The 24,215-nt window shown below is 44.6% G+C and overlaps 1 protein-coding gene across 3 annotated transcripts in view; it reads right to left on the bottom strand.

The window, feature by feature from the left end:
- Nucleotides 1-24,215, bottom strand: part of LOC130191953 (cell adhesion molecule DSCAML1-like) — a 55,332-nt gene that overhangs the window by 7,026 nt on the left and 24,091 nt on the right. The window contains exons 1-21 of one of the 3 annotated variants that reach the window (XM_056411726.1): nucleotides 23,522-23,580; nucleotides 16,379-16,525; nucleotides 16,009-16,287; nucleotides 14,405-14,680; nucleotides 13,817-14,113; nucleotides 13,047-13,319; nucleotides 11,839-12,123; nucleotides 11,535-11,654; nucleotides 11,273-11,449; nucleotides 10,506-10,705; nucleotides 10,123-10,219; nucleotides 9,803-9,931; nucleotides 9,554-9,721; nucleotides 9,340-9,410; nucleotides 7,849-8,089; nucleotides 6,720-6,866; nucleotides 5,367-5,522; nucleotides 3,509-3,648; nucleotides 1,035-1,188; nucleotides 323-440; nucleotides 30-193 (exon numbers count right to left, since the gene is read on the bottom strand). In XM_056411726.1, the coding sequence (XP_056267701.1) occupies nucleotides 30-193; nucleotides 323-440; nucleotides 1,035-1,188; nucleotides 3,509-3,648; nucleotides 5,367-5,522; nucleotides 6,720-6,866; nucleotides 7,849-8,089; nucleotides 9,340-9,410; nucleotides 9,554-9,721; nucleotides 9,803-9,931; nucleotides 10,123-10,219; nucleotides 10,506-10,705; nucleotides 11,273-11,449; nucleotides 11,535-11,654; nucleotides 11,839-12,123; nucleotides 13,047-13,319; nucleotides 13,817-14,113; nucleotides 14,405-14,680; nucleotides 16,009-16,287; nucleotides 16,379-16,525; nucleotides 23,522-23,546 (3,664 nt within the window). In that variant the 5' untranslated portion in view covers nucleotides 23,547-23,580. Of the gene's footprint in view, nucleotides 1-29; nucleotides 194-322; nucleotides 441-1,034; nucleotides 1,189-3,508; nucleotides 3,649-5,366; nucleotides 5,523-6,680; nucleotides 6,867-7,848; nucleotides 8,090-9,339; nucleotides 9,411-9,553; nucleotides 9,722-9,802; nucleotides 9,932-10,122; nucleotides 10,220-10,505; nucleotides 10,706-11,272; nucleotides 11,450-11,534; nucleotides 11,655-11,838; nucleotides 12,124-13,046; nucleotides 13,320-13,816; nucleotides 14,114-14,404; nucleotides 14,681-16,008; nucleotides 16,288-16,378; nucleotides 16,526-23,521; nucleotides 23,581-24,215 lie in introns of those variants that run through there. The other 2 variants (XM_056411725.1, XM_056411727.1) reach the window with 2 other exon arrangements.

The raw sequence follows: 24,215 nt of genomic DNA on the forward strand, positions 1-24,215 counted from the left end.
CTCAGATACATCTTCATGTTTCTCCTTACCTTGCACCACCAGATTGACTATGATGGTGTCGAAGCCCAGAGTGTTAGTGGCAGTGCAGGTGTAGTACCCAGAATCCTCCGCTTTGACGGAGCGCAGCACCAGCGTGCCGTTGGATAAGATCTGCCGTTGACTGTCAGCTGTCACTGGGATGGCAGAGTCCTCGCTGACGAAGTACAGACAAGTTACAGTTGGGAATCTCACTCCAGAAATAAGTGATTCTTTTCTCTCACATGCAGCGATATATATCTGAGTCATGATGCTGACATACAAGTTGTGTAAGATGAGCTCTGACCTGTCTTTGGTCCATTTAATTGTGGGGGCGGGTTCTCCCACTGAGCTGCAGGGCAGACGCACTTCCCTCTTCCAGGGTGTGGTCACCGTGCCCCCAAAGGACAGGATCTTACCCGGCACTGCACACACACACAAAATAAAGTTATGCATCTTTGACACACACACAGATGATGATAGCAACAGCGAGATAAAACAAAAAGAATCTTCAGCATCTCTCTCACAAATACGTCTTTCTTCGTACTTTCAGATGTCTGACTGCACGTCTCTGCTGAATGAGTGGCCCAGTTGTCCTGAGGGGAAAGGCCTTTACCCACTTCTGAGGGAATAAAAAGCTGTAGTGTAGAGTTCCAGTGGAGCCCCTCCTCTACCCTCTTAGTTTCAGTCTATCTTTTCTCCATAGATCCTCCTCTGTATTGATTCTCGCCTCATACCTCTCTCCCCAAGGGTCATTTTACTGGATAGGCCCTGTTCATCACCACATAATTAACAACAGCGTTTCTTGCAACATAGCCACTACTTAATCAATACTACGTCTGTCAATCAATAACAGAGAGAGCAGGACAGGGAGAGAAGGAGAGCGGTTGATTAAAGTGATTTGTGTATTGGAGATCATGTTGCCGCTTCATAGCCATCTTTAGAGCGCGCTCCCTCATAACCTTTACAGATATCCCTTTACCCTTCTCCTCAACTCCGAGCTCGCCCGGAGGACCCACCTTTCCCAGTAGGCTCCACTGTGACCTTTGAGCTGATGTTGCCGCGGCCCGCAGTTGTCACGGCTGCAGACCAGATGTGGTATTGTTTACCACGGGTAAGGTGTGTGATACGGTAGAAGAGCATCTCTGGGTTGGCCTCGTACTCACTGGGCGCCTGGGACAGAGGGCAAGCAAGGTCGTGTTAGCAGTAGGATGCGAAAGTGACGCGACAGACTGAAGAAGTGTCAACCGCTCAAACCTCTCAAATGGGTATCTCATTTCAAGTCTTCATCTCCTCGGGAAAAGAAGAAGTGAACTTTTTCACAGTCGTCATTTTAAATAGATCAGATATCTTAAAGATATAAGGATCAAGCTGACATATCTAGTGTGTAGGACAGGTGTTTCAATGTACAGAGTTAACAGGGCATTCAGCACAAACACAGAAATAGAGTAAATATAGATTTTTAAAAGTCTGCATGGGAGATTCCTGTGTGCTGTAGTGACATGGATCCATTACTGTACGTTATTTTTCAATTTTATATACTCCATCTTCCTAAATGCTCCTCTATTTCTCAATTATAAATTGTGTTAATTTCAGGATGAATTTTGCAGTCTTTGGTTGAACTAAAATATTGTATGTGTAACTGATATTTATTCATATTCTTATGAATTGTGTTATTGGTTAAATTAATTTAGGCCTCCAAATGTTTTCCAATTAGTTATTTCTCAGGTTTTTATTTGCCGGTTCTTGGAATAGGGGCGTGTCTGTGCCAGCACTGCATGACCCCTCTCAGGACTCCACCTCTTTGTGCTTGTAGATTAAACTCAGTGCTGTGAAAAACTCAGAAGATTACTGGCATTCATCCTGAAGCAGGCAAGAAACATTAATCAGTAGAATTTTGACAGCCTGGAATGAAACATAGACAAATGAAAGCGTCATTGTGATGGCAGCGATTTGCTCGTTGATGAATGTATTTACCTTTGACACACAAGTTCAATGTTTTGAGAAAGTGACAAGTACCTTTTGAAGGACATGTTAAGTTGTGCTGCACAGTATAAATAAATGGGGAAATTGCATTATATTGTTTGAGAATCGTATTAGTGTTACAGGATTTACAATAAAGTATTAATTAATACAACAAACTGTAAAATGAATAAATGAAATAAAAACATGCATCAAGATTAAGCGCATGGATTTTCCCTCCTTTTTTTAACACGACAGAATAAAACAGATCACACCAAATACATTTGACACAAATTAAATGACATCACCCCACATCAGCAGATGTATTCACTGGGTTAAGAACATTCGTATTTTAGGCCTTGGAGCTGGATTAAACTATGTGTTCCTGTGGCTATTTTTCCAACAAACACATTTTTGAGAAAATATTCACACATACACCTGCAGGCACAGAAACACACACACACACACACACACACACACACACACACACACACACACACACATGCCAACGCAAAACCACAAAACCACTGTTCTCTCTCAAGTCGATCCTCTGTTCTATCTCTTTAATCTGTTCATCTCACAGTGTTCATCTTCTGTTCCTTCACCATTTTCTTTCCCCTCTTCCCTTCTATCCCCCTCTGTCTAGCTCAGCGACGAGGAGAGGATGGAGGGAGGGAAGGAGGGAGGGAGGGAGAGAGGGAGGATGTGTGTGTGTATAGGGGGTGCGTTTGAACATTCCTTCAGCAGAGCGGCGGTGTTGTGGTGATCCAGGGAGTGATACAGGGAGATAATGAAAAGACGGACAAAAGCACTCTCATCTCGATGTGACTGATACCCTCCTCTGCTCCTCCCTTCTTCACAGCCTGTCTCTCACTCTCTCTCCCCCCTCATCTCTCTCTTTTTCTCTCATTCCCCCCTCGGTCTCTCCCTACCTCTAATGGTTTCTTTTTCTCAACCTCCTTTCCCCCCTCCCTCCCTCCCTCTCTCCTCCCTGACCATGCTCATTTACATGGCACTCATGCACAGAGAGTGAGGAGTATTTGTGAATAATAAGAAAGTGAGATTCTATCCTGATATCAGATTTCACTGTGTGCTGGTGTTTGTGCACATGATCTAACCAAAACTGAAATGCCACACACACATGTAAAAATAGAAAATGTTGAAATGTCTGCATGTGTGTGTGTGTGTGTGTGTGTTTCTGATGCGGCAGTGTGCATGTGTGAGCTTGTTCTCTGCTTCATTTGCATATCTACGTCTCATCAGGTTGCCAAGACAACCTCATCTGTTCATCTGGGAGGGCAGGAAATAAAGCGATGGTGCAAACACGGTGAAAGAGACACTCGCAAGGATACTCACACACTCGCGCGCACACACACACACACACGCAAGTTCAATTAATAATAGTAGATCCAAATGAATTATTTCCATTGGTATATTTCTTTCAAGTTCTCAAATTCCTCGCTTGTTAATCACCAGGAACATTTTTCGACTGGCCCCTTATACGAGTTACACACACAGAGGAAGGACTTACCGGTTGCCCAGACTCTGGACTGGAGCAGTAGATGGTGTACTTGCGAATAATGCCGTTTGGTTTGTGAGGAGGCAACCAGGACACGACCACACTACTCGGAGAGGAGGGAACTGCCTTGATGCCAGCAGGTGGACCAGGAACTGTAGAAAACACATGGGAACATCAGCAAAGAGGAAATGTGTGTGTATGTTTTTTTATGTGTGTGTGTGTGCACATCCTGGCTGTTGGATGCCTATTAAAGTGAGCAGGCTTGTTTGCAGATTGCTAGACTTATCCTGCACTAAGCCGCTCTGGGAGGACTTGGAGAACTCCCTTTGGGTGGACGGTGGTGACATATGTTCATTCAGACGTTGGTCAGCAGTTCTGACTCTGTGACACCCAGAGCTCTCTGAACTCTCAAACCCACACACAGATTAGACAATAGTATCTGATCCTCCGCTAGCCACTTAAGCCTGACACTGGACACCACATAATACTCTCATCGCCATCTGAAGGCGTTAGAAGGGTTTAAAATGGATGCACACTTTACCAAAACACATCAAGACACAGGATACTGAGGAAGGCTTTTGTCGCATTGGCCTTACAGTATGGGGTTCACAGTGTCAAGCCTATTCAATCCCCACCATAAATATGACTAGCACTTGACAGTGGGCCTCATCTGGGGTCTATAGAAGGTGGCTACCGCATTGTAAGACCCGGCTCTCTAAATCCAAGCCCCAATTCCTCTTTTTCTTTTATGTGAGGCCCCCTGGTCCAGTCATTCAACCAGCCCATGCTGTCGGATTCCTTCATTTTGCACATAACGTGATAACAACTCCAAACGGATAGAGAGGTTTTAAAATAGGGTGGCGGGGATGAAAAAGAATGGGGAGAATGATAGGTGCAGTTCCTGGGGGAGTGATGATGGTGGTGGTGGTGCTGAGGAGGGGCAGAGGCGGCAGTCATCATTATCAGAGCTGGACCTAGATGTCAAAGTAGGAGTGGCAGTAGGAGGGAAGGGGGGGGTGGGGGGAGTTAAATCCCATCTGGTGCCCAAGATCTGCCCAGGACTCCAGACAGACATACAGACAGTCTGCTGCACGGCCAGCAGGCCCGTGTGCTGACAAGGAAGTGAGGCTCAATGGTGCTGAGCCAACATCCCCGCCTACATAAATATATTATGCACTACATTTCCAATCAGAGGAGGATGTGTCACAGTTGAGGGCTAATACACTCAACTAAAAAGATAATGCAGTCCTATTGCTGTCTATTGTAAATCGGTTGAGAGAAAACATTTTATTCTGGGTGATAACATTACCACCACGTCTTTTTTTTTGCATGGTTGATTCGTTTTGTCGGCCAAGAACACCTTTCTATCTTTCCATCTTCAGCCCCCGGGCCCCTCCTCCTCTCCCTCTTCTCTAAAGTGACATGGATCCGGCTGTAATCCCGCCTCCAATGGTGTAAACAGAAAATGAATTCTCTCTAATCCAAGAGGAGTTAATCCCTCTGCCTATGGCAAGAGGGCTGGTGGAAGGGGTGCGGGCCCAGGCTGATGGCTGACTCCTGGATGGTATATGCTCCAAGGGAGCACCCCTCCACTCCCGCCAGCCCTGAGCTGTGGACCCAAAGCCTCTTAATTCTCATTAGTACTGCTAATGGAGCTTCCCAGCATAAATGAGCTTTAGACATTGGTTTGAGATAGTGTCTTTTTTATACATCCCCCTTCCATCAACACCACCTCATTTACCCTCACCCCATACACTGTCCAGACACAGTTCAAGCGTTGCTCTATTTGGATGCATTTCTACACTGAAATATATTGACAAAAAAAAAAGGTTTAAAGGCCGACATCTCTCTCTTCAGACGGTGTACTCACGGTCCTCGTGGGTTTGGATGTACAGGACTTTGCTGCGGACGCCGTCTCCAGCTTGTGTGTAGGCCAGCACCTGGACACTGTAGTTGGTGAACTTCTCGAGCCTTCGCAGCTCCACCTGTTCACGCGTGGTGGTGATATTCTGCATCTCTCCCCATTCTGAGGAGAACAGGACAGGAAAACGGGTTAAGAATACAGACAGACCAACTTCGATTTCTACAAAGAAAACTGTGATATACTACAAACTTGCTTTGCAAAATATGCTTTGGAGGAAATGTGAAGACTGCCTGGATTACAAGGCAGCAGTTGTAGGGAGAAAGTCGACGTGGATTGTTGATTATACGAAGCACCAAACTGTGTCCCAAACAGTGTATAGGCTACTCACACACGTTGTTAAGGTTAAAGGTTATATATACCGATCAGAGCATTAATAGTTAGTTAGTAGTTAGGGCTGAATCAGGTTTGCCCTGGTCCAGCCCTTAGATATGCTGCTCTAGGCTTATAGGCTGCTGGGGGACGTTTTAGGATACACTGAGCACCTGTCTCCTCTTTTTTTCTCTCCTTATGGATGACTTTTCATCTCTCCATTGCACATTATTAACTCTGCTTTCTCCCCGGACTTCACGTCTCATAAGATCCATTGGACCTGGCTGGGTCTGATGCCATGGCCCTGCTGATGTGCCCCGCCCATTCCTCTCTTTTTTCTATTTCTTGGGAGTTTTTCCTGCTCCGATGTGAGGTCCTGGGACAGGGATGTCGTATGTGTACAGACTGTAAAGCCCTTTGAGGCAACTTTGTAATTTGTGATATCGGGCTATACAAAATAAACTGAATTGAATTGAATTAATAGACCAGCAAACTACTCTTTGCTTTGTAAAGATATAGTGGAGTATTGTCTATCTGAAGAGAGAATGAAGTCGCTATCTGTGTGTGTTGTTATCTGAGCTTCTCTGTGCTTTGTTTACATTACATAGACGTTATTTCCCACCAAACACATTCACAAATAAAAATTAGTTGTAAATGAAATACATTTTTGGGACTCAGGATTGATCAGACAAATCATCACAAGCACACTTGAGTACTGTAAATGTAATCTCATTACATCAAGATTCAATATTGAGGAGATTAAGACTCTAAGACACAAAGAAACAAAGGCAAACGTGGACAACATCCAAATACACACAGAAACAGGAAGTGCTTCATGAGAAGGTGCAGACACATATTAAGACATTGTGACTCACAACACTGTCAGGCAGCGAGGTTGGTGGGAGGGAAGGGGGTGTTGGTGAACTTTAAAATGAGATAGGTGATAATTACTCTGCATTGGCCACTGGGCCTGGCCCCCACAGCACCCACCTCCGTCAGGGAAGAGGGACCAAAACACAACCCGGTAGCCTTTCAGCACACCGTGCAGCGTCAGCCGTGGAGGCTCTGCCCATGTGATCACCGCCTCGTCCGACGTCACGGAGATGGCCCGCACGTTCTGCGGAGGCTCACTAGGAACTGGAGAGAGCATGGGGCGAGTGTCAGTGATACATGGTGAAAATACAGGCCAGAATACGAACCATTTCTACTTGGTTATTGCTGTTGCTAAGAAGATCTGACTGATCTGGCATGGCGGCTGAAGTGCAGATAATTAATGACGACTCAACACAGGCCATCTCTGATGAAACCAATCAGTGAAACAATCTAAAATTAGCTCTCAATAGCTCCTTGTTCATCGTAAGCTTTAAGAGCACAGAGAGGAGAAAGAGAGGTTGAGTAAAGGGGGTCGGTGGATGGGAGGAAGACCACGGAGTGATAGCAACATGAATAGCAAAACAGCTACACCTTAAGGGGTTAAAATGCAGATGAAGAGGGCGGGGTGAGCTGAGAGGTGGAGGATAAAATCTGAAAGAAGACAATGTTCGTCTTTAAGGTAATTGCTGCCAATGGAGCGGCTTCAGACTATCTTGACAATTATCATCACTATTACTGTTACCGTGATCAGGGTGTCTGTCATTGCTTTCCACACAAACAGGGAAGGCCCATATATTGCAGTAAGAATCGAAAGAAATATAAATATGTAAAATAGAGAGGATGAGGGGAAAGAGAGGGGGACCAATGGGAGGAAGATAAAGAAATATAGAGGCAGAGTGGGCAGGCATTTAGAGAGTAATGGGGTTCCTTGTTCCTCTCTCGCTCTCTACCAGCCTAACGAGGGTGCTAATTAAAGTGAAAAGAAAAACGGGGCATGTGATGCAAATTAATTTGACGCATTTGTGAGCGTATATATATATAAATGTAAATATAGACGTATATATATGTTTGCTGCGCGTTATTACCATGCAATTGGTGCATTTTTCTATATTTTCTATTCTTTTTGACAAATCAAAGAGATATGCTTTAGGCTTCTTTTATTATCTACACACAGTCTCGGTTGTGTCGGCACTCCTCTCGCCATCTACGTTCGTTCTCATGCATCCTTATCTCCTGGTTCTCCTACCATCTTCCAACGTGGTAGCGTTGATCTCAGTACTGGATGGCCCCGTCCCGGCTCTGTTGAAGGCCTGGACAACAACCCTGTACTGGGCAAACTTCTTGAGGTTGTCCAAGGTGTACACTTCACTGTCTCCTGTAGCTTTCATCTCCACGATGGTGTACTGGCCGTTGCTGCCTGGACCGTTCTCTCTGTACCCGATCTGGTAGCCTCTGATCACCCCGTTCTGCAGCTCCTTCTTAGGAGCCTGAAAGAAATGTCATCATAGCTATTATTATTAAAGAGCATGTCATGTCACACTTAAACTTTGGTTAGCTATCTTTGAATTTGGCAGTAATAAGTGCAGAAATATCAGTCAAATGTAGACTAGTGAACTCAAAGTGATCTCCACCAGGTGTGTCTGCAATGGCCGCTGCTATACGGTTTGAATGAATGAATACAATCCACACTTGGCTAACCCCCCCTCACCCCCGTTTAGACCACAAGTGTATCAGTGTTTTTCACTCGCATGTCTCACACAACAGAGTCTCATTTCAATCCATTTAGAAGGCTGCACCGGCTCCGTGCAGGTGCGCATCTCAGTTCTGTCTGACAGGTGTGACTATGAATTGAAGTGTTCATTTAGGTTTCATTTCCATTGTTTTCAACAATATGCATATACACTGTTGATGCCCAATGGGAAGGCACAAAATAACTGTGTCTCTGGTTGAGAGCAGTTACGGAACAGCGGCAATGCAGTCAGCTGTGTGTGTAGTTCAGTTAGCTGATAGCTGTTTGACAAACACACCATCCAAAACAATAAAAGTGAGCTAAGTGTTCCCCATAGACATGAAGTTCCACTGTGTGGTGATGCACTCAGTTGTGTCATCACTAGCGGCCCCTTCCGTCCTGGGGCCAGTTAAGAGCAGTGAGGGAGGAGTCAGCAGACTTTAAATGGCAGTATACAAGAGGCAATAAAAGGTGTTTTGAGAACATGTGAATCACTGCAACCACGGGAGGTCCTGGAGCATTCAGCCATAAATCTGCAGCCAAAATATTATGCAGTTTGCTGAATCAGAATGCCAGATTAGCCGAGTACAGACACAGAGATGCACACTTACTCAAAGATGCAACATGTGAGAGCTAAACAAATGCTTACTTTTAAATTGATTTTACGATTATGTTTTCTCTTTTGATCCTTCCACCAATGTCTGGTTGTAGAGCTCAGAATTTTTTATTTCATTTGTTATCTTTTAACGAAACAGTTTGTGTCCGTGCTTATCCCTCATTTGGAATTACTAACAGGACATTAGTTATATTAGTAACTTAGCCTTGTCACAATGCTGTAATTTAATAAACTAAATGTTTAGGCAAACCGAAAGACAATTTTTCCGTGAAGACATACATGGCATATATATTTAGTTTTCAGAACAGTGTTAATATTTAAATGAACTGTTGTGTCGACAGAGGTATCCCTTAACTGGATACAATAATAATAATCGTAAATAGTGATTTTACCCTCCAAGTAACCCGAATGCTCTGAGACGTCATTGGTGTGAGGATGACTTCCATCGGCGGCCCGTCAGGCGCTGTTGATGGAAGATAATAAGAAAAATCATGTGTTACTGTCAATATTCTTAGCCTTTAAAAATTATATATATATTTTTAAAAAAAGAAAGCAGACATGAAGAACATCCAAATGTGATTTCTAGAAGTGAAAACAATCCCTTACGTGCTTCCTCAGTACTGATCGTGAGCTCTTTGCTGGGGAGGCTTCGGCCTATCTTGTTGTAGGAGTACATGCGGATGCTGTAAACACAAGCCGGGTGCAACTCTACAATGTTGGCCTGGTTGTTGGTGGGCGCGATGTTCCTCGTTGTGTACATGTGATCCCAAGTATCTGTCAAATATAAAAAGATTTGAGGTTTGACGCATATTTTAATATCAATCGGACACACATGTTTATATTTAGGAGACCTACCTGACTTATTCTTGTATTCGATGTCATAGCTGGTGATGATGCTGTTTCCATCGAACCTTTGGATCCAGCGCAGGTTCATGCTTCTGTCCTTCACCTCCCTCACCTCCAATTCAGGAGGATCTGGTGGTTCTGTATGTGTGTGTGTGAGAGAAGGTGAGAGCTCTTCCCCTGCAACACTTATATAATACTAAAAAAAGATCTGATTCGATGATGTTTCTCCACTGGACTTTTTATATACCCACAAATACTGTCTTATAAGGCCTAATGTTTGAGTGAATTGAAGAAAGTGGTGAGATGTGTCCAGTTTGGGCTCGAGATACCTTGCACAGTGAGTTGGATGAGCCCTCGACCTTCTCCATAGGAGTTGATGGCATGGCAGGAGAAAAAGACAGAATCGCCTCGCTCGGCCGGGTTCAGCTGTTAGCATCAACACAAACAGAAAAAGGTTTACTCTCTAACTCACGGCAATAATGCAACATTTTGGGTATGAGACATTATTTAGCATTAGTGCCTTGAACTGCTTTATGTGGCTCTTATTTTGAAAACAATGACACCATTATTAAAACAATCTGCATACACTGGCAGAATATATTATACAAAACAAAAATTGACGTCGCTGTTTATTCTCCACACAGCATCTAACAATCCCTCTCAGTTTTGGCGTGAGGGCCTTGTGCTGAGTTGGGGCTAGTCGGTATCTGACCTTAAGTGTAGAGATGACTTCGTCCCCCTTCTTGTTGATGGTGATGGAGTATCGGGGGTTTCTCTCGGCGTCAATGACGGTGTCTCCTCTCTCCCATCGGATGATGATGGGCTGCTCGCCACGCGCTGTGCAGTTCAGCTCCTTGGTCTGGCCCTTCCTCGCCATGGTGGTATTGGGATGGCTGGTGATCATGGCAGGAACTGAACAGAATCCAGACATATTTCAATGGAACGAATGGTATTTTATGGAGTAATGAGATGAGGGAACAGGGATGTGCTATTGGAAACCCAGGATATATTACAGACGTATAGACGTCTCTATTTTGCACTTCGTTTTCCATTTTCATTTCACGCTTCAAGCCCCGTTGGCCCTCTTACTCTCTCTCCTCCCTGTCCGCCTTCTTCTTCCACTCCTGATTCTTTTCCAACACCTTTCCTCAGACATAGATTATTGATTGAACGGATTCCTGCGGTTTTGTTTTCATCACTAATTCATCAGTCCTTTTCCCCACCAAACATCCAGGAGCACACGGACCGGCAGCCGGAACACATCAATCAATAGCAAAGATACCCCCAGTTAGTGATGTGCAGGACGCAGACAAGGTTTTGTTTGGTTCACTACGGGCTTCACTAGCCTGGGGCAAAAGTGCATCTTAGAAGAGCTGACTCCACTCAAAGAAAGCTACGGCTCTGTGTACAGTATATGTGCAATCCAGGAGATGTGGTTATGAGCGCGTTCAAGCCAAAGAGAGTATGATTGACACTTACTCTTGACGGTGAGGATCATGCTCTTACTGATGTCTGAGCCCACTCCGTTGGAGGCCTGACAGAGGTAGTACCCACGGTCGTCCTCAAGCACGTGTCGGATGAGCAGAGAGCCGTTGGTCATGATCTGGATACGGCCAGTTAGAGGGACTGGGTGGTACTGCTGAGGGTTTCCTACACCTGCACCACACACAGCAAATGCATGTTAGTGATGGGTTTCTCCTCGTTCACATGATTCCGTTCGATCTTGTCAGCACGACGTTACCTTTCGCATGTTTCCACATGACTTTCGGAGGTGGGTAACCTTCCACAGAGCAGTTGAGAACTCCAGCTTTGCCGTAGATACAATCTTGATTGTTGGGCTGCACAACAAAACGTGGAGGCACTGACAAACAAAAAGGTGTGATTAACCCTAATGGAAAAAACTAAAAGGTCTTACAGTAAAAGCTAGAGTGTGTAGTGTTCCCAAAATAACATGTACAATGCTACGCCCCCTCTGCACATTAGATATCACATCTGATCTGACCTAATTCAGCATCATGCCGTTCTCCCTTTGCTCAATCGCTCACCAGTAACAATCAACTGTCGTTCCCAGCTGACGGTGGCGGCGGCGTTGCTGGCGATGCAGGTGTAGTTTCCATTGTGCTTCAGTGTCACCTTGGATATTTGCAGGGAGCTCATGAACTCTTTGGTTTCTATTGCGACGCCAGAGGCGGAGCCTGGAACGATGAGCTGGCTGTCTTTGTGCCAGGTGATGCGTATGGGCATGTCCCCAGATGACACCACACAGGCGATGTACATGAGCTTCCCCACTGAGGTAGAGGGGATATCGAAGGGCTGGATGAGCGGCGGCACTGGGGGAGACAGTAACAGTGAGTGGAATACAGGAGGCAATAGACGTGGAATGAAGGGAGCGATAGACGTGGATGAGTGGCAGTGTGGCCATCTGAAGTCATGCTGGGAGAGAGAAGGTCATTGGCCAGTGGGCCCCTCTTATTCCCCCCCCCCCCAACCCCTCCACCCTCCCATCTCCTGCAGCCCATAATAGCTGCTCTGGTTAGAGTCCAATTGGCAGGAGGAAGTCATTCCGTTGCCATGGTAATAGAGGTTGGGGTGGGGGTACTACAGCTGAGACATCTGGGGGATTTAATCTAGGCTTCATTATTATTCATCTAATTAAATCAGAGACACACTTGCACGCAGGCACATGCACACACCCTTAAACACCTCTGCAGCTGCCCCGCTACCATCGTTACCCTCTCGCAGACGAAACAAAATATACAAACGCACACTGAAACATAAATCTGTCCTAAACCACCATCTACCTCTGTCAAGCATGACTCTAAAGCAGCACTGCACAACTTTGAACATTGGTTTCTCCGATTGGAAGCGGTTAGATACTCATCGATCTCTTTTGCTAACATCTGTAAACTGCACAAATGTGGGGTTATTTTTTTACCAAATAGATCAGTCTGTGGTTGAATTTTCCTTCATGAGAAAAAGGCAAAGAACTAATAATGGCTATTGTTTTTTTGTTGTTGGACAGATTGCTTTCGCACAACTGTTTTCAATGACATTTAAAATTCTAGATGCAGTGATGTGCTCAAAGGAATGCCCACAGCAAGGAGGAACATGTCTTTTGGGAAAGTAGGGTGACGCCTCAGCACATGCCAATCCAGTAGTCACTGGTGGGGCACTCTATCTGGATGTTGTTGACCTTAAACATTGCCCATGTGCAGTTTTATTCCTTTGAATCCATTCTTCTCTTCACGCTTACCTTTCACAGCGACATGCACAGTCTGGTTGATGGACACCTGGGGCTGGATCAGAACGCTACACAAGTATGTGCCCTCGTCTGCGCCCTTCTGCACGTCCGTCAGCCTCAGGGTGCCGTTCTCGAAGACCACTTGACGATGATTATCAGGCAGCTGCATGCCGTCCTTCAGCCACTTGATGGAGTAATACGGGTAGCCAATCACACGGCACGTTATGTAGGTGTTCCTGCCCGCCACTGCGGTGGTGTCCCGCATGGGTCTGATTCGGGGTGGACCTGGAGACACAGGGAAGAGAGGGAGGGGATGGAGGGAGGAGGCAGACAGAAAGAAAGACAAAGAGGTCGGGGAGAGGGGCAGATGAGGTGAGGGAGGTCGCGGCAGAGTAAGGGAGCAGCCACGGAGACGAGAGGAGGTGAAGAGATAAAGGTTGAGGGATAGAGTGATTGGGGCAAGTTGACAGGTGGAGAGGGAGGTTAGTTATGCTCCCTTTACTAAAATCTGATTGAGAATATTTGTGGATTTTAATCTAATTCAATATATGTGTATATTAATACTTTAGTGATTATGTGTTTTTTCTAAAGTACCCTCAGATAGATAGATAGATAGATAGAATAAGATTAGACTAGATAAGAGGAGAGGAGATTAGAGAAGACAAGAGTAGAGGAGCAGAGAGGAGATAGTAACTGTGTGTGTGATTTATGCCTCTCACGAGCCCTTGTGTGTTTGTATAGTCAGGTGTAGAGTGCATTTATATTGAAAAGCAGACAGGCACCTCTTACGTTTATGCGCGCTTGGTACTCGGCGCTACCGGCCGAGTTGCGTGCGACGCAACGATACACTCCCCCCTCTCGAATGAGCGGGCTGCTGACGTTGACGTGCGACACGATCAGGCCGTTGGACAGGGTGTACTGGCCGGTCTTGTAGGTGGAGTCTCTCACCACGGGCTCGTCGTCCAGGGTCCAGGTCATGGAGGGGGGCGGGGCTCCTTTGGCCCCACACATGAGGGAGAACGGCTCGCCGGGGTTCACCACCCGCTCGCTGAAGGAAGACACAATACGAGGAGTACCGTCTTCGAGGAGAGAGGAAAGAAGGACATAAAGACAGAGTGGTGAGGAGTTCTGAGCAGCATGTTTAACAACTTTATATCTGTGCATGTCTCTATTTATGTATCTATCAATGACATTTGCAACAGCAAAAACGTCATGCACAGGTAGTCAGATGAAGAATAAAAGTAAATTGTTAAAGCACAAGCTTTAAATATAAAGAGCATGGTTTCCTCACTTTTCTGTTGCGATGCTGCAATAAAATGCTTGCTGTGTGTATACAGGATGTGCACTTGTTGAGTTCCCTGTCCACATACCCTCGAGCAGAATAATGGAAAAGTCCTGAGCAGTGTGGCCCTTTCGGGAGGCGAAGCACTGGTAGGCCCCGGAGTGGAACTTCTGTGCTGCAGTGATCTGCAAGGTGTCGTTGTGCTGTCCCTGGATGGAGATGTGCTTGTCGGGGACGATGGGCTCTGTGTTGCGGTACCAGTTGATGGTGTATTCTGGAGTGCCCTCCACAGTGCATGTGAAGAACAGTGTGCTGCTGATGCCCGTTTTCAGATTCTTAGGGGACAAGGTCACTCGTAGTGAATCTGAGAGAAGGACACATGTTGTTCGTTAGAACTAATGTTTCCCGATAAAACCTCGAGAAGAAAATCTTTTCTTTGTTTTGATTGATGCATTTTCTGTGTTTCTGTTTCAGTGAAAAACAATTCGTTCAGCTGCCAAATAAACTAAATATATATTTGAAATACTTATGCTGTACAGCGTACCTCCTTTTTATTTCACATATTGTACTACCACATTTTAAAATCCAAAGAATTCGTAAATTGAAATATTATAGAGTGTTGTGGTACCACTGTGGAATGAATTCTAATCAGAGTATTCATTTTCTGTTAATTAATTGGTGGTAAATAACTCAAGTAAAAAGGCTTTACAACCAGTAATCATCCAAATACTTTCTGTGCTGCCAGATTTGTAATAATTTGAATTATACTCTGCTCCTGCATTCACACATTATATTAGATTATTACTCCTTTGCAAAACATTGATCATTTATCAATTGATTTATAAACACAGTCTAAATCCTTTAAAAGTATGTTGTATTGTCAATTGATACCAATTTATCTATTTAGATTCGTTTATACATACGGAAGGCATTTAAATTCATCGAGGCAGCAAGAAAGAGAGACAGCACAATCAACGGTGGTGACTCAATCAGTCCGACGACCTCATTAAAAAAGCAGCTAGAGATATCTCTTCACATCTCTGTCCACTTTTGTGCGAGTGTGTGTGTGTGTGTGTGTGTGTGTGCAAATGTCAGTGAGCAATAAGGCAGCTGGTGGTGTGTGCTGGGGGGCATCACTGTGCCTCCCCCTAACCCCCCCTCCCTGTCAGACTCACAGAGTGTGCTGCCATGATGTGCCCACTGGCAAAGCCTACCTCCTCTCTATTCTCTCCCTCTGTTGCGCCTTCTCCCGCTCTTTGTTTCTTTATATAGTTTACACAATGTACATTTATCTCCGCCTCTCTAATTATCTTATCACGTCGTAGATAATGTCATTCCAGCACGGTCTGGATGTCTGATGATCCCTTCTGTGACCCATCGTAATAATCTCCGTCTGTGTCGCCCTCCTCGCTGATGGTGAATGGTGCTGGCAGCTGTGTTACGGATACAGTCTCCGGGAACTACCGCCCTGTCTCTCTCTCTGAGACCTGATATGACGGGGCATCATGCAGCTCACACACACGTGTTCGTCACAGACACACTCTAAGTGCAACTTATATGGGTGCCTCAAACCAAAAGAATAGGAGTTTCTGAATGTGTCCATCTGCCGAGCTGAATCACGGAGAGGACAGCGCAGGAATCTGTCAGGTTGTAGAGTAAGTTGTGTGTGTGTGTGTGTGTGTGTGTGTGTACCTATAACGTGAAGCTGTCCAGACACGTCCTTAGAGCCAAAACTGTTGGTGACTTCACATGCGTAGCTGCCGCTGTCCTCCTGCCTCAGGTCACTGATGGTCAGCCCCGTCAAACGCCGTGTCCAGCGGGCATCCGAGGGCAGCGGGCGACCATCTTTCAGCCAACGCACGGTGGGGCTCGGGTACCCTCCCGCCGTGCAGGGGAGCTCGATACTCTGGCCTGCGTTCACCTCCCCTGCTTGAAAACTGTCCAGGATGGTGGGCGAGGACTCGTTGGGGTCTGGAGGGCAGGAATGGGTTAGTTTCTTGGTCAAGAGAACGAGAGAATATCTGACTCACATGACTAAACTGACGACACCAAGCGGGCTCACCCATCACAGAGAGCCTGGCTCCGTTGCTTTGGCGCGTCTCGCCGCTGTACTTATGTTTGGTGATGCACCGGTATGTGGAGAGGGCATCCTCCTTCTGAACATCAGAGATGTAAAGAGCCCCGAAGGAGGTCAGGGAGAACCTGTTACCTGAGGAAGACACATCCGGTAAAGACTTCCATTAATTTCCCCAAAGAAAACTGCTGACAGACAGAAACACGCAGTAAAAAGCCTGCACCAAGATGATCGCTCTGGTACAAATGCATTGTGCTCATTGCAAAACCATATTGGGCAAAGAACAAACAGCTGCCTGAGCAGTTGGCACTATCTGCCTGAAAATGTAGCTTCCCGAAAAACCTGGCACTCTTTCAAGGCCTGGAGGACACGCAGCGGTCACTTACACCACCCATAGACAGAGGAGAGACACATTAACTGCCCTCCCACACATCATGTAAAACTGCACCATCATCTCCAAACCATCTAAATGATCTTCCTTTCAAGTGTCGGGGAAAAAAAAAGTGGAAGGCCAAAGATCAAGTGTGCAACTATGTGATGAGAGCTGCCTCTTGTCTTTCGTGGCATGTTGTGCTCCTCAAAGAAGTGCGGTAAATAACCCAAAGTGTACATGCTGCGCCCACTGATTGGAGGAAGAGTGGGAAACCAGAGGCACATGAATTATCCGTACTACTTCAACACATCACATATCGGAACAGCGATTGTCTCACAGCTTGCCGTAAGTCTGACATATTTCAAAATGGTTACAATAAGGTTCGGTGAAGTTCGCCAACATAATTTTGTCTTTTAGCATCTGAGCTACAGGCCGGCAGCTGGATCGGCTGCGTTCAGGTGCAGCTGTGTGTTTATCAGCATCCATATTTTACCTACAAGCTCTGTGTTTGTCGGGGTCTTGCGGAAGGGTTGAGCAGGAACACCGAAGGTAGCAGTTATGGGCTGTGCATGTGTTTGCATGGAATATACCGCATGACCCGAGAGGGAGGCATAGCCTGCAATTTCCCAGCAGCCTTTGTTTGCCCCCCAGAATGAAGCCTTACAGGATAATGAGCACTTTAAGACGGCTACTCCCACAACACCGACGACTCGCCTGTCACAACACTATGACATAGGCAAGGGGAGAAAGAGAGTCAGCTGGATCTGTCAAAGCCAGACTTTCTGTCTTCAGGTGCAGACATAATTCATCCCTCTGAAACAACACTGATTAAACAGCACATCACATTATTCCCCTTATTATCCAAGTAGCTTGTATAGTATCAGTCTATCTTTAGTCGACTCTCTCCTTCTCTTTGTGGGAACCCTAATCGTCTCACTCACCCTTTTCCTTCTCAGTCTCTAAGCAGAGTGGCAGACAGAGTAAAATATTAATTACTAAATCACTGTGCTCCCTCAGCTTTTATTCATGCTGACTTGACTAGATAACGGGAAACTGAGCCAATGTGCATTATACGCACACAGACACACACACACATACAGTATATATATATAGACCTGAACAAAAACACACAAACACACACACACACTCAGCTGCAGAAACAAATGCAGACATGCATGCATGCAGGCCCTCTGAGTGGAACATTGTTAGTGTTGTATTTTATTTATTTTTCCAATTGAGCCACATTCATATGATAATTTTATTCAGTCCCTCTCTTGGAGTATGACCATTTTATTAAGTACTGAGCATTGTTACACAAATCTGTAATTTGGCCCCCACTTCAACTCATGCATATACACTAAGCATCTCGGAATATGAATCACACATAGAAGAAAGACCTGTTGGGACGTCTTCCTGTTACAGTCAGCAACAGAGGAAACGGCTGATGAACTGTGTCATCACACGTGGTACTTCACATGTTTCTTCATGACAGGCCATTTAACTGTAACTGACCTTAAGCTGTTTTAGATGTTTTAATAGTTGGAAACGTTTTTAAAGAATTAATAAATCCAAATGACCATGAGGGGTAGTAAATAGAAGTACTCATGGATCCTCAAAAAAATCTGCAAAGGAACCATGTAGAAGGGAGTAAGTACTTTTAGAATATAAAAGGCTCTTTAAGAGTTATTTCACCCATAAGGAAGCTTCTTAAAAGAAGCCCTGTCGCCTCGAGGATGTCAACATTGCCATTGTTGTTCGGTCAGTCTCAATGAGACGCATTCATGGAATAAATTGTGCATTATTGTCCTGATGAGGATGTGGTCCAAAGGAGAACTATTGTAATCTTAACTGGATGCTGAATCAGAAAAAGTATGTAATAAATGTTAGAAGTACAGCATAACGAATATCATCTTTTACATTTTGACAAAAATTTCAAAAACAAGTAAATACAATATTTGAATTATACATTTGAGAAATTGTGATGTTTTCTCATTTCTCAAAAGAAGCGAAATTATTTCCCATCCCATAATTAACATTTTTATAGAGGTTAAAGTAAATGAGAAAAATCCAAATGCTCTTGAGATTTCTCAGTGGCAGTATAAGGGCAGCAACTGTATGCTATACTTGTACTTGTAATGTAGCTAATAAATCATACAATATCTCCTTAGTAAATCTCTCGTGTAAGAAAGGGTTTCTTTTATTTCATCTAACAAAATGCCCGTGGCCTCGCAGTCACACAGCAGGCCAGACCTGCTGCTGTGACAAATACCAAAGAGGAGGAAGGAAGAGGGAAAACAATGGAGGTACAAATGTGCGAGAGAGAATAGGAAAAATAAAAGCATGAGAGAGTCTATAAATAGGATGCGTACTGTCGCCTGTGTGGGTCCAAGATTTGTGTGCGAGTGCACTGTGTGTGTGTGTCTGTGTGTGTGTGTGTGAGTTAGTAGCAGCCTCATTTTCTCACATGCAAATGAAGGCGTCGGCGCAAAGATAACGAGGCCCATATTTCCACCTCCTCAGTGGGGCCATTATTTATTGATGTTCTGCATCTTTCCCCCTCCCTCCCACTCTCACGCTTTCTTCATCCTCTCCCTGTTGCTAGGGTCTTCTCACTGCCATCCTGTTACAATTTCGGTTTACTTTCAGCAATTATTAAAGCACGACCAGTTTTTTGCAATCATCAAGGACGAAACAGAGACTGTCGTGTAACTGCAACACATCGTAATAGTGAGTTTGTAGAAGTCATTGAAACTAATGGGGAAAGAATAGCATCAGTAGCTTGTTTCTAAATATAGCATTTCAGATGCTGGTGGGGTTTGTATCCAATCAGAGACATTTTCCGAAACCATTCACATAATTCTTTTTTTCCGTTATCAATCTGACTGTCAATCTGGATTTAGAAAGGGAGTTGAGTCTGAAGTTGTGTGCTTGAATTAAGAATAATAACAAAGAATTATTTAGCTTTTAAATCCTCAGGACTCACCTAGCCACAGAAAGTAGTTAAACAATATGTGGGATTTGTTCATTAGTAGTTATTTGTGCAGTTTGGAAACTTAGTTGGACTTCTCAACCCTAAACAGAAAACTCATTTAGCTCTTGGAAGTGATCCTGACCAACATGCAAATGTCCACACTGTCTATTCTGGACTATTCTATTTTAGGAGACAACCTTTTTCCTCTCTTAGCCCCAATTATCGTATGACGCTAACCTGTCCAGAATACAGCTTTTCCTGTGCACAAAGCATACACAAAAACCCAGAAATAAATAAGAATTTAACGAAGGATCGCGCAGCACTCACAGCTCTGAGTAAAACCACTGCTGTTCCTGTGGGAGTTCCCAGTATGGACCCCATATCTAATCAGTTTGGAAAAGGCTAATGAGGTATCGAACTCACATCCCTGTTTTCCTTCTGGCAGATCACTACAATCTGATCCCTGGAGTCTCCATCTTACTCAACACTGTTGACGGTCAAAGGCAGGGGTTCCTTGCCTTGAAGGGCTCTCCCAGTTAAATGAAGGTTAGCGTATTTTCACTGCTCATTATGATGACTACAAGCTAGCACAAGGAGAAAATGTACCAAAGCAGCGGAGGGTCAGAGGCTTCACTCCTCCACAACAACAACAACAGTACAAATCCTCAGATAGATGCCTGCAGCACAGCGTGTTCATCCATTAAAGAGATGTGGTGGAAAGTGTGAAGATCAGAAGGAAATAATAAATAAATAAACTCATTCCAACGGTTACCTTTACGGTTACGCTTCACAACGCTACATGAGGCGATAGCAAGAGACAATACACATAATATATATAAAATAAATAAATAAATATATATATAAAATTAAGATGTGGTCATTTCCTTCCTCAAATGTATTAATATAAATAATTATAATCTGAATAATCTTTATAATTATAAAACAGCCACTGTGGTAGAGCAGGGTCATCCTTCAATCAGAGGATCGGAGGTCCGATCCCCAGCTCCGCTAGTCCATGTCGACATTTAACACCAGATTGCTCCCAGAATTGCCATAAACCATTGGAAAACAAAACAAGTTTACTGAAATATGCTTTGGAGATATAACTTCATTGATGAAAACATACATATTTTAACTCCGTAGTTTATGACATAGCAGTGAACTGTCCACATTTTGAGCCCACTTGTTAATACCAAAGGTAAATGTCTGGTTTGAGATCCAAATATCCCCTCAACTTTGATACACACAAACACAAATGAACACACATGGCACATAGATGTCAAATTTAAGTTAGGTGAACGTCATGATAGAAAAAGTTGGCCACAATCTGACTTTGATGTTCGAAAAATCTCATTTTGTCTCTACCTCATGCCCTTACTCTCAGCGGCATGTGGCAGAGAAGAATTTAAAAGAAGGAGAGAAGAGAGAGGGGAGGAGGACCGGATCAAAGACTTGTGACTGTCACGGAGAGAATAGGAGAGAACAAAAAACGCAGTATATTCCTGAGATATTCTCTGCGGTGCTGGAACGTGCTTGGTGCTCACAAATGCAGACATGCCAGGCACAAACGCACACCGAAAACACCTAACGGTCTTAAAATAGGACAACAGATATTTCCCGGCTGGAAGGAAAAATAATAAACTACGTTATAAAATTAGCACAGTGGAGTCGGTGAATGGCAGTGGTCCAGTTTTCCAGCGGAGGAATGTGTTAAAGCAGAAAATCAGCCCTGTTGGACGGAATGACTTGATTTAGAGAGCAATGAGGGGAGAAAGGAAGAAAAGACAGTAGGGGAGAAAAGCAATAGGAAAGATGGAGGGTAAACTGTGGAGGAGATAACAGTCCATGTCTGTGTTCTCCCTTCCTTTCAAACCTTTATGCAAAAAAGGGGTGTTGCATTTGTATTCAAAGCGAGAGTCCACTCCACCCTCCCTTTGCTCTCTCCTCTCTCTCTGCTGTGTACATTAAAAAGCCCAAGTAGAAGCAGGTGTCAGCCAATTAAATATATACACTTTCCTGGCTTTTATTCTGCTGCACACTTACTTAACATCTATGAATGGCGCCCTCTTAACTCCTTTCAATTCACATTCAAAGCAGGTTTTATTGGCACAACTGATGTGTAACAACTAATTGTGCAATGGGAGCCCACCCCGCTGCATCTCCTCCATAAAAGAGACTTTGTAACACGACCAAACTGTTCAGACGGAGCACGAGTCACGCTGCCAGTTAAGACCAACGCTGCATGAGCAATATCTGAATCCTCAGCATTCAATTCTCTTTCTGTCCTCCCGCCTCTTCTCTGTTGCTCGTTCATTTTTCGGAAGGGGGAAGAGCTGCAAGACGTAGAAGGAGCCGCAGCGCTGTCGTGTTTTCATTAAAAAGCCACGCTTCAGTGTCTAATCCTAACTGCTGTCCTCTTTCCGAACCAATTCTGACTGCTTACCTCATCTTTCAATCATGTCCTCCCTGCCCTGCCCCTTGCCACTGTGTTGTGCTGTGCAACGACTCACCCTGGGTGGAGAGGGCGCTAGAAAGTTGAGGGGACAGAGGTGAGGCACGGACAAAGGTGGAGGTTGAGGAGAGAAAAGGGGGATGAGGAAGAGCAGACAGACAGAGTTCAGTTTCCACTGTGATGGGACCACGTCTCTTCTGCTTCACTTGACTGCTCTGTCCCAATTTGCCCTGTGTGACTTTAAACAGTAAACACTGGGGGAGGGGAGGATGCGGCCTATCGAGAGGCTGAATGGCCAGGCGAGGACAGACATAAAACTGATCATATGCAAAAGATGTCGTTTGCGTGGATATAACTCAACGCAATGCTGCGGAGACGCCACGTTCCCCCCCATAAACCCATCGTAACCAGACAGGCCGACGATGCTGCATAAAGCTAAATGGACCATCTCAGATAGACGGAGCGCTGAGGAGATTAAGCATCAGTAGAAGCATCAGAGGAAACGAAGGATGTAGGGGAAGAGGGTGGGCGGATAGGAGAGAAATGGGGAGAGATGTAGAAATAGGACTCCATTATTCATGACGTGTGTTTCATGTGCTTGGTGACATCTGGGACAGCAGTGATAATGAGAGTCCCAGGAAGAGAAACCACATATACACACACACACACACACACAAACACACACACATCCCGATGCACCGCACATACAGAAGTGTACTGTGGTCAAAATACCGACCCTTCCACTGGATATCCCATTAACTGGAATTGAACTGTTTATCGCGGTGCACTGAGCCTTTAACACTACGTAACTATATCAAAGTAACTATAGACAAAAATGTCACTGAGGCAAACACCCGACTCCTCCACCTTGTTTTGATTTAGCAGTGGGTACGAGAAAGAGTTGGACACACGGTGTGCGTCTGCCATCATGTGTGTGTTTGTGTTTGTGTGTGTGTGTGTGTGTGTATGTGTGTGCATGTGCGATGTACTCCAGCTTAGCCCATGGCCTGGGGCAGTGAGCTGCATTAGTGGGACTGAGTGAGCGGCCTGGTCCCTCCCTATTAGAGTGCTGGTGGCAGAGGAGTGTCACTGGCCAGCATGGAGAGAGAGAGAGAGAGAGAGATCTACTGCTACACACACACACACATAAATATATATATATATTATTTATTTTTATTTTAAGTATTATTTTTAGTTTCAATAACAAAAGAAAATCCATGAATTCTTTACACAACAAAAGCAAAGTAAAGGACACTCTCAGTAAATAATGACCAACGGTTTGACAGCTTTTCTGATCGATCCCCCAGCCCATCGCCGTTTAATGCTCTGGCTTACCTGGGATCAAACTCAATGGCCGCATGAAGATGTGAAATCAGCAGTTACTCCGACAAAATCTGCCATGAGAGAAAAACAAACTCTAGCAGCTGCATATCTGACTGAGCATTCGTAATTGGCACGCTTGCTGTACTTACAGTCCGCACAGTCACACATTTTGGGCTGCATGCTGACGTCCACATCGGGTCATCACACAGACCGAAGCGTGAAGTATGAATTGGCCGTAACCTGCTAGTGGAACGCGGTGTGCAAGATTGTGTTGCACCTTTGAGTTATAATCAGTGTTTGGAGTGTTTCACACACACTGGTTACTGGTTCTGAACAAGAACAAACATCCAGTGGTTGAAGTACAGCAGTAGAAAGAGTACTCAGATTCTTTACAGTGTAAACCTACTCTATTACAAGTAAAAGTTCATATAAGCAGCATTTAATGCGTGTAACTACAGAGGGAGATGATTTTAACCACTATGTAGAGTTGGGTAGTTTAACCTATAATAATGTATTTCATAAAAAATTATCATAACTTATTCTGAATTGGCAAAGTAACTGGTAACTACAGCTGTCAAATAAAAGCAGCGGAGGGAGAAATACAAAAGTCAAGTGTAAAGATGCAGAAAAATAAAATACTAAAGTAAAGTACCACAAAAGTGTCCTTTGGTAAATGGGCTTCCAGTTTAAATCTGACAAACAGGAT

The sequence above is a fragment of the Pseudoliparis swirei genome, chromosome 3, assembly GCF_029220125.1.
Source record: "Pseudoliparis swirei isolate HS2019 ecotype Mariana Trench chromosome 3, NWPU_hadal_v1, whole genome shotgun sequence".
Taxonomy (NCBI): Eukaryota; Metazoa; Chordata; class Actinopteri; order Perciformes; family Liparidae; genus Pseudoliparis; species Pseudoliparis swirei.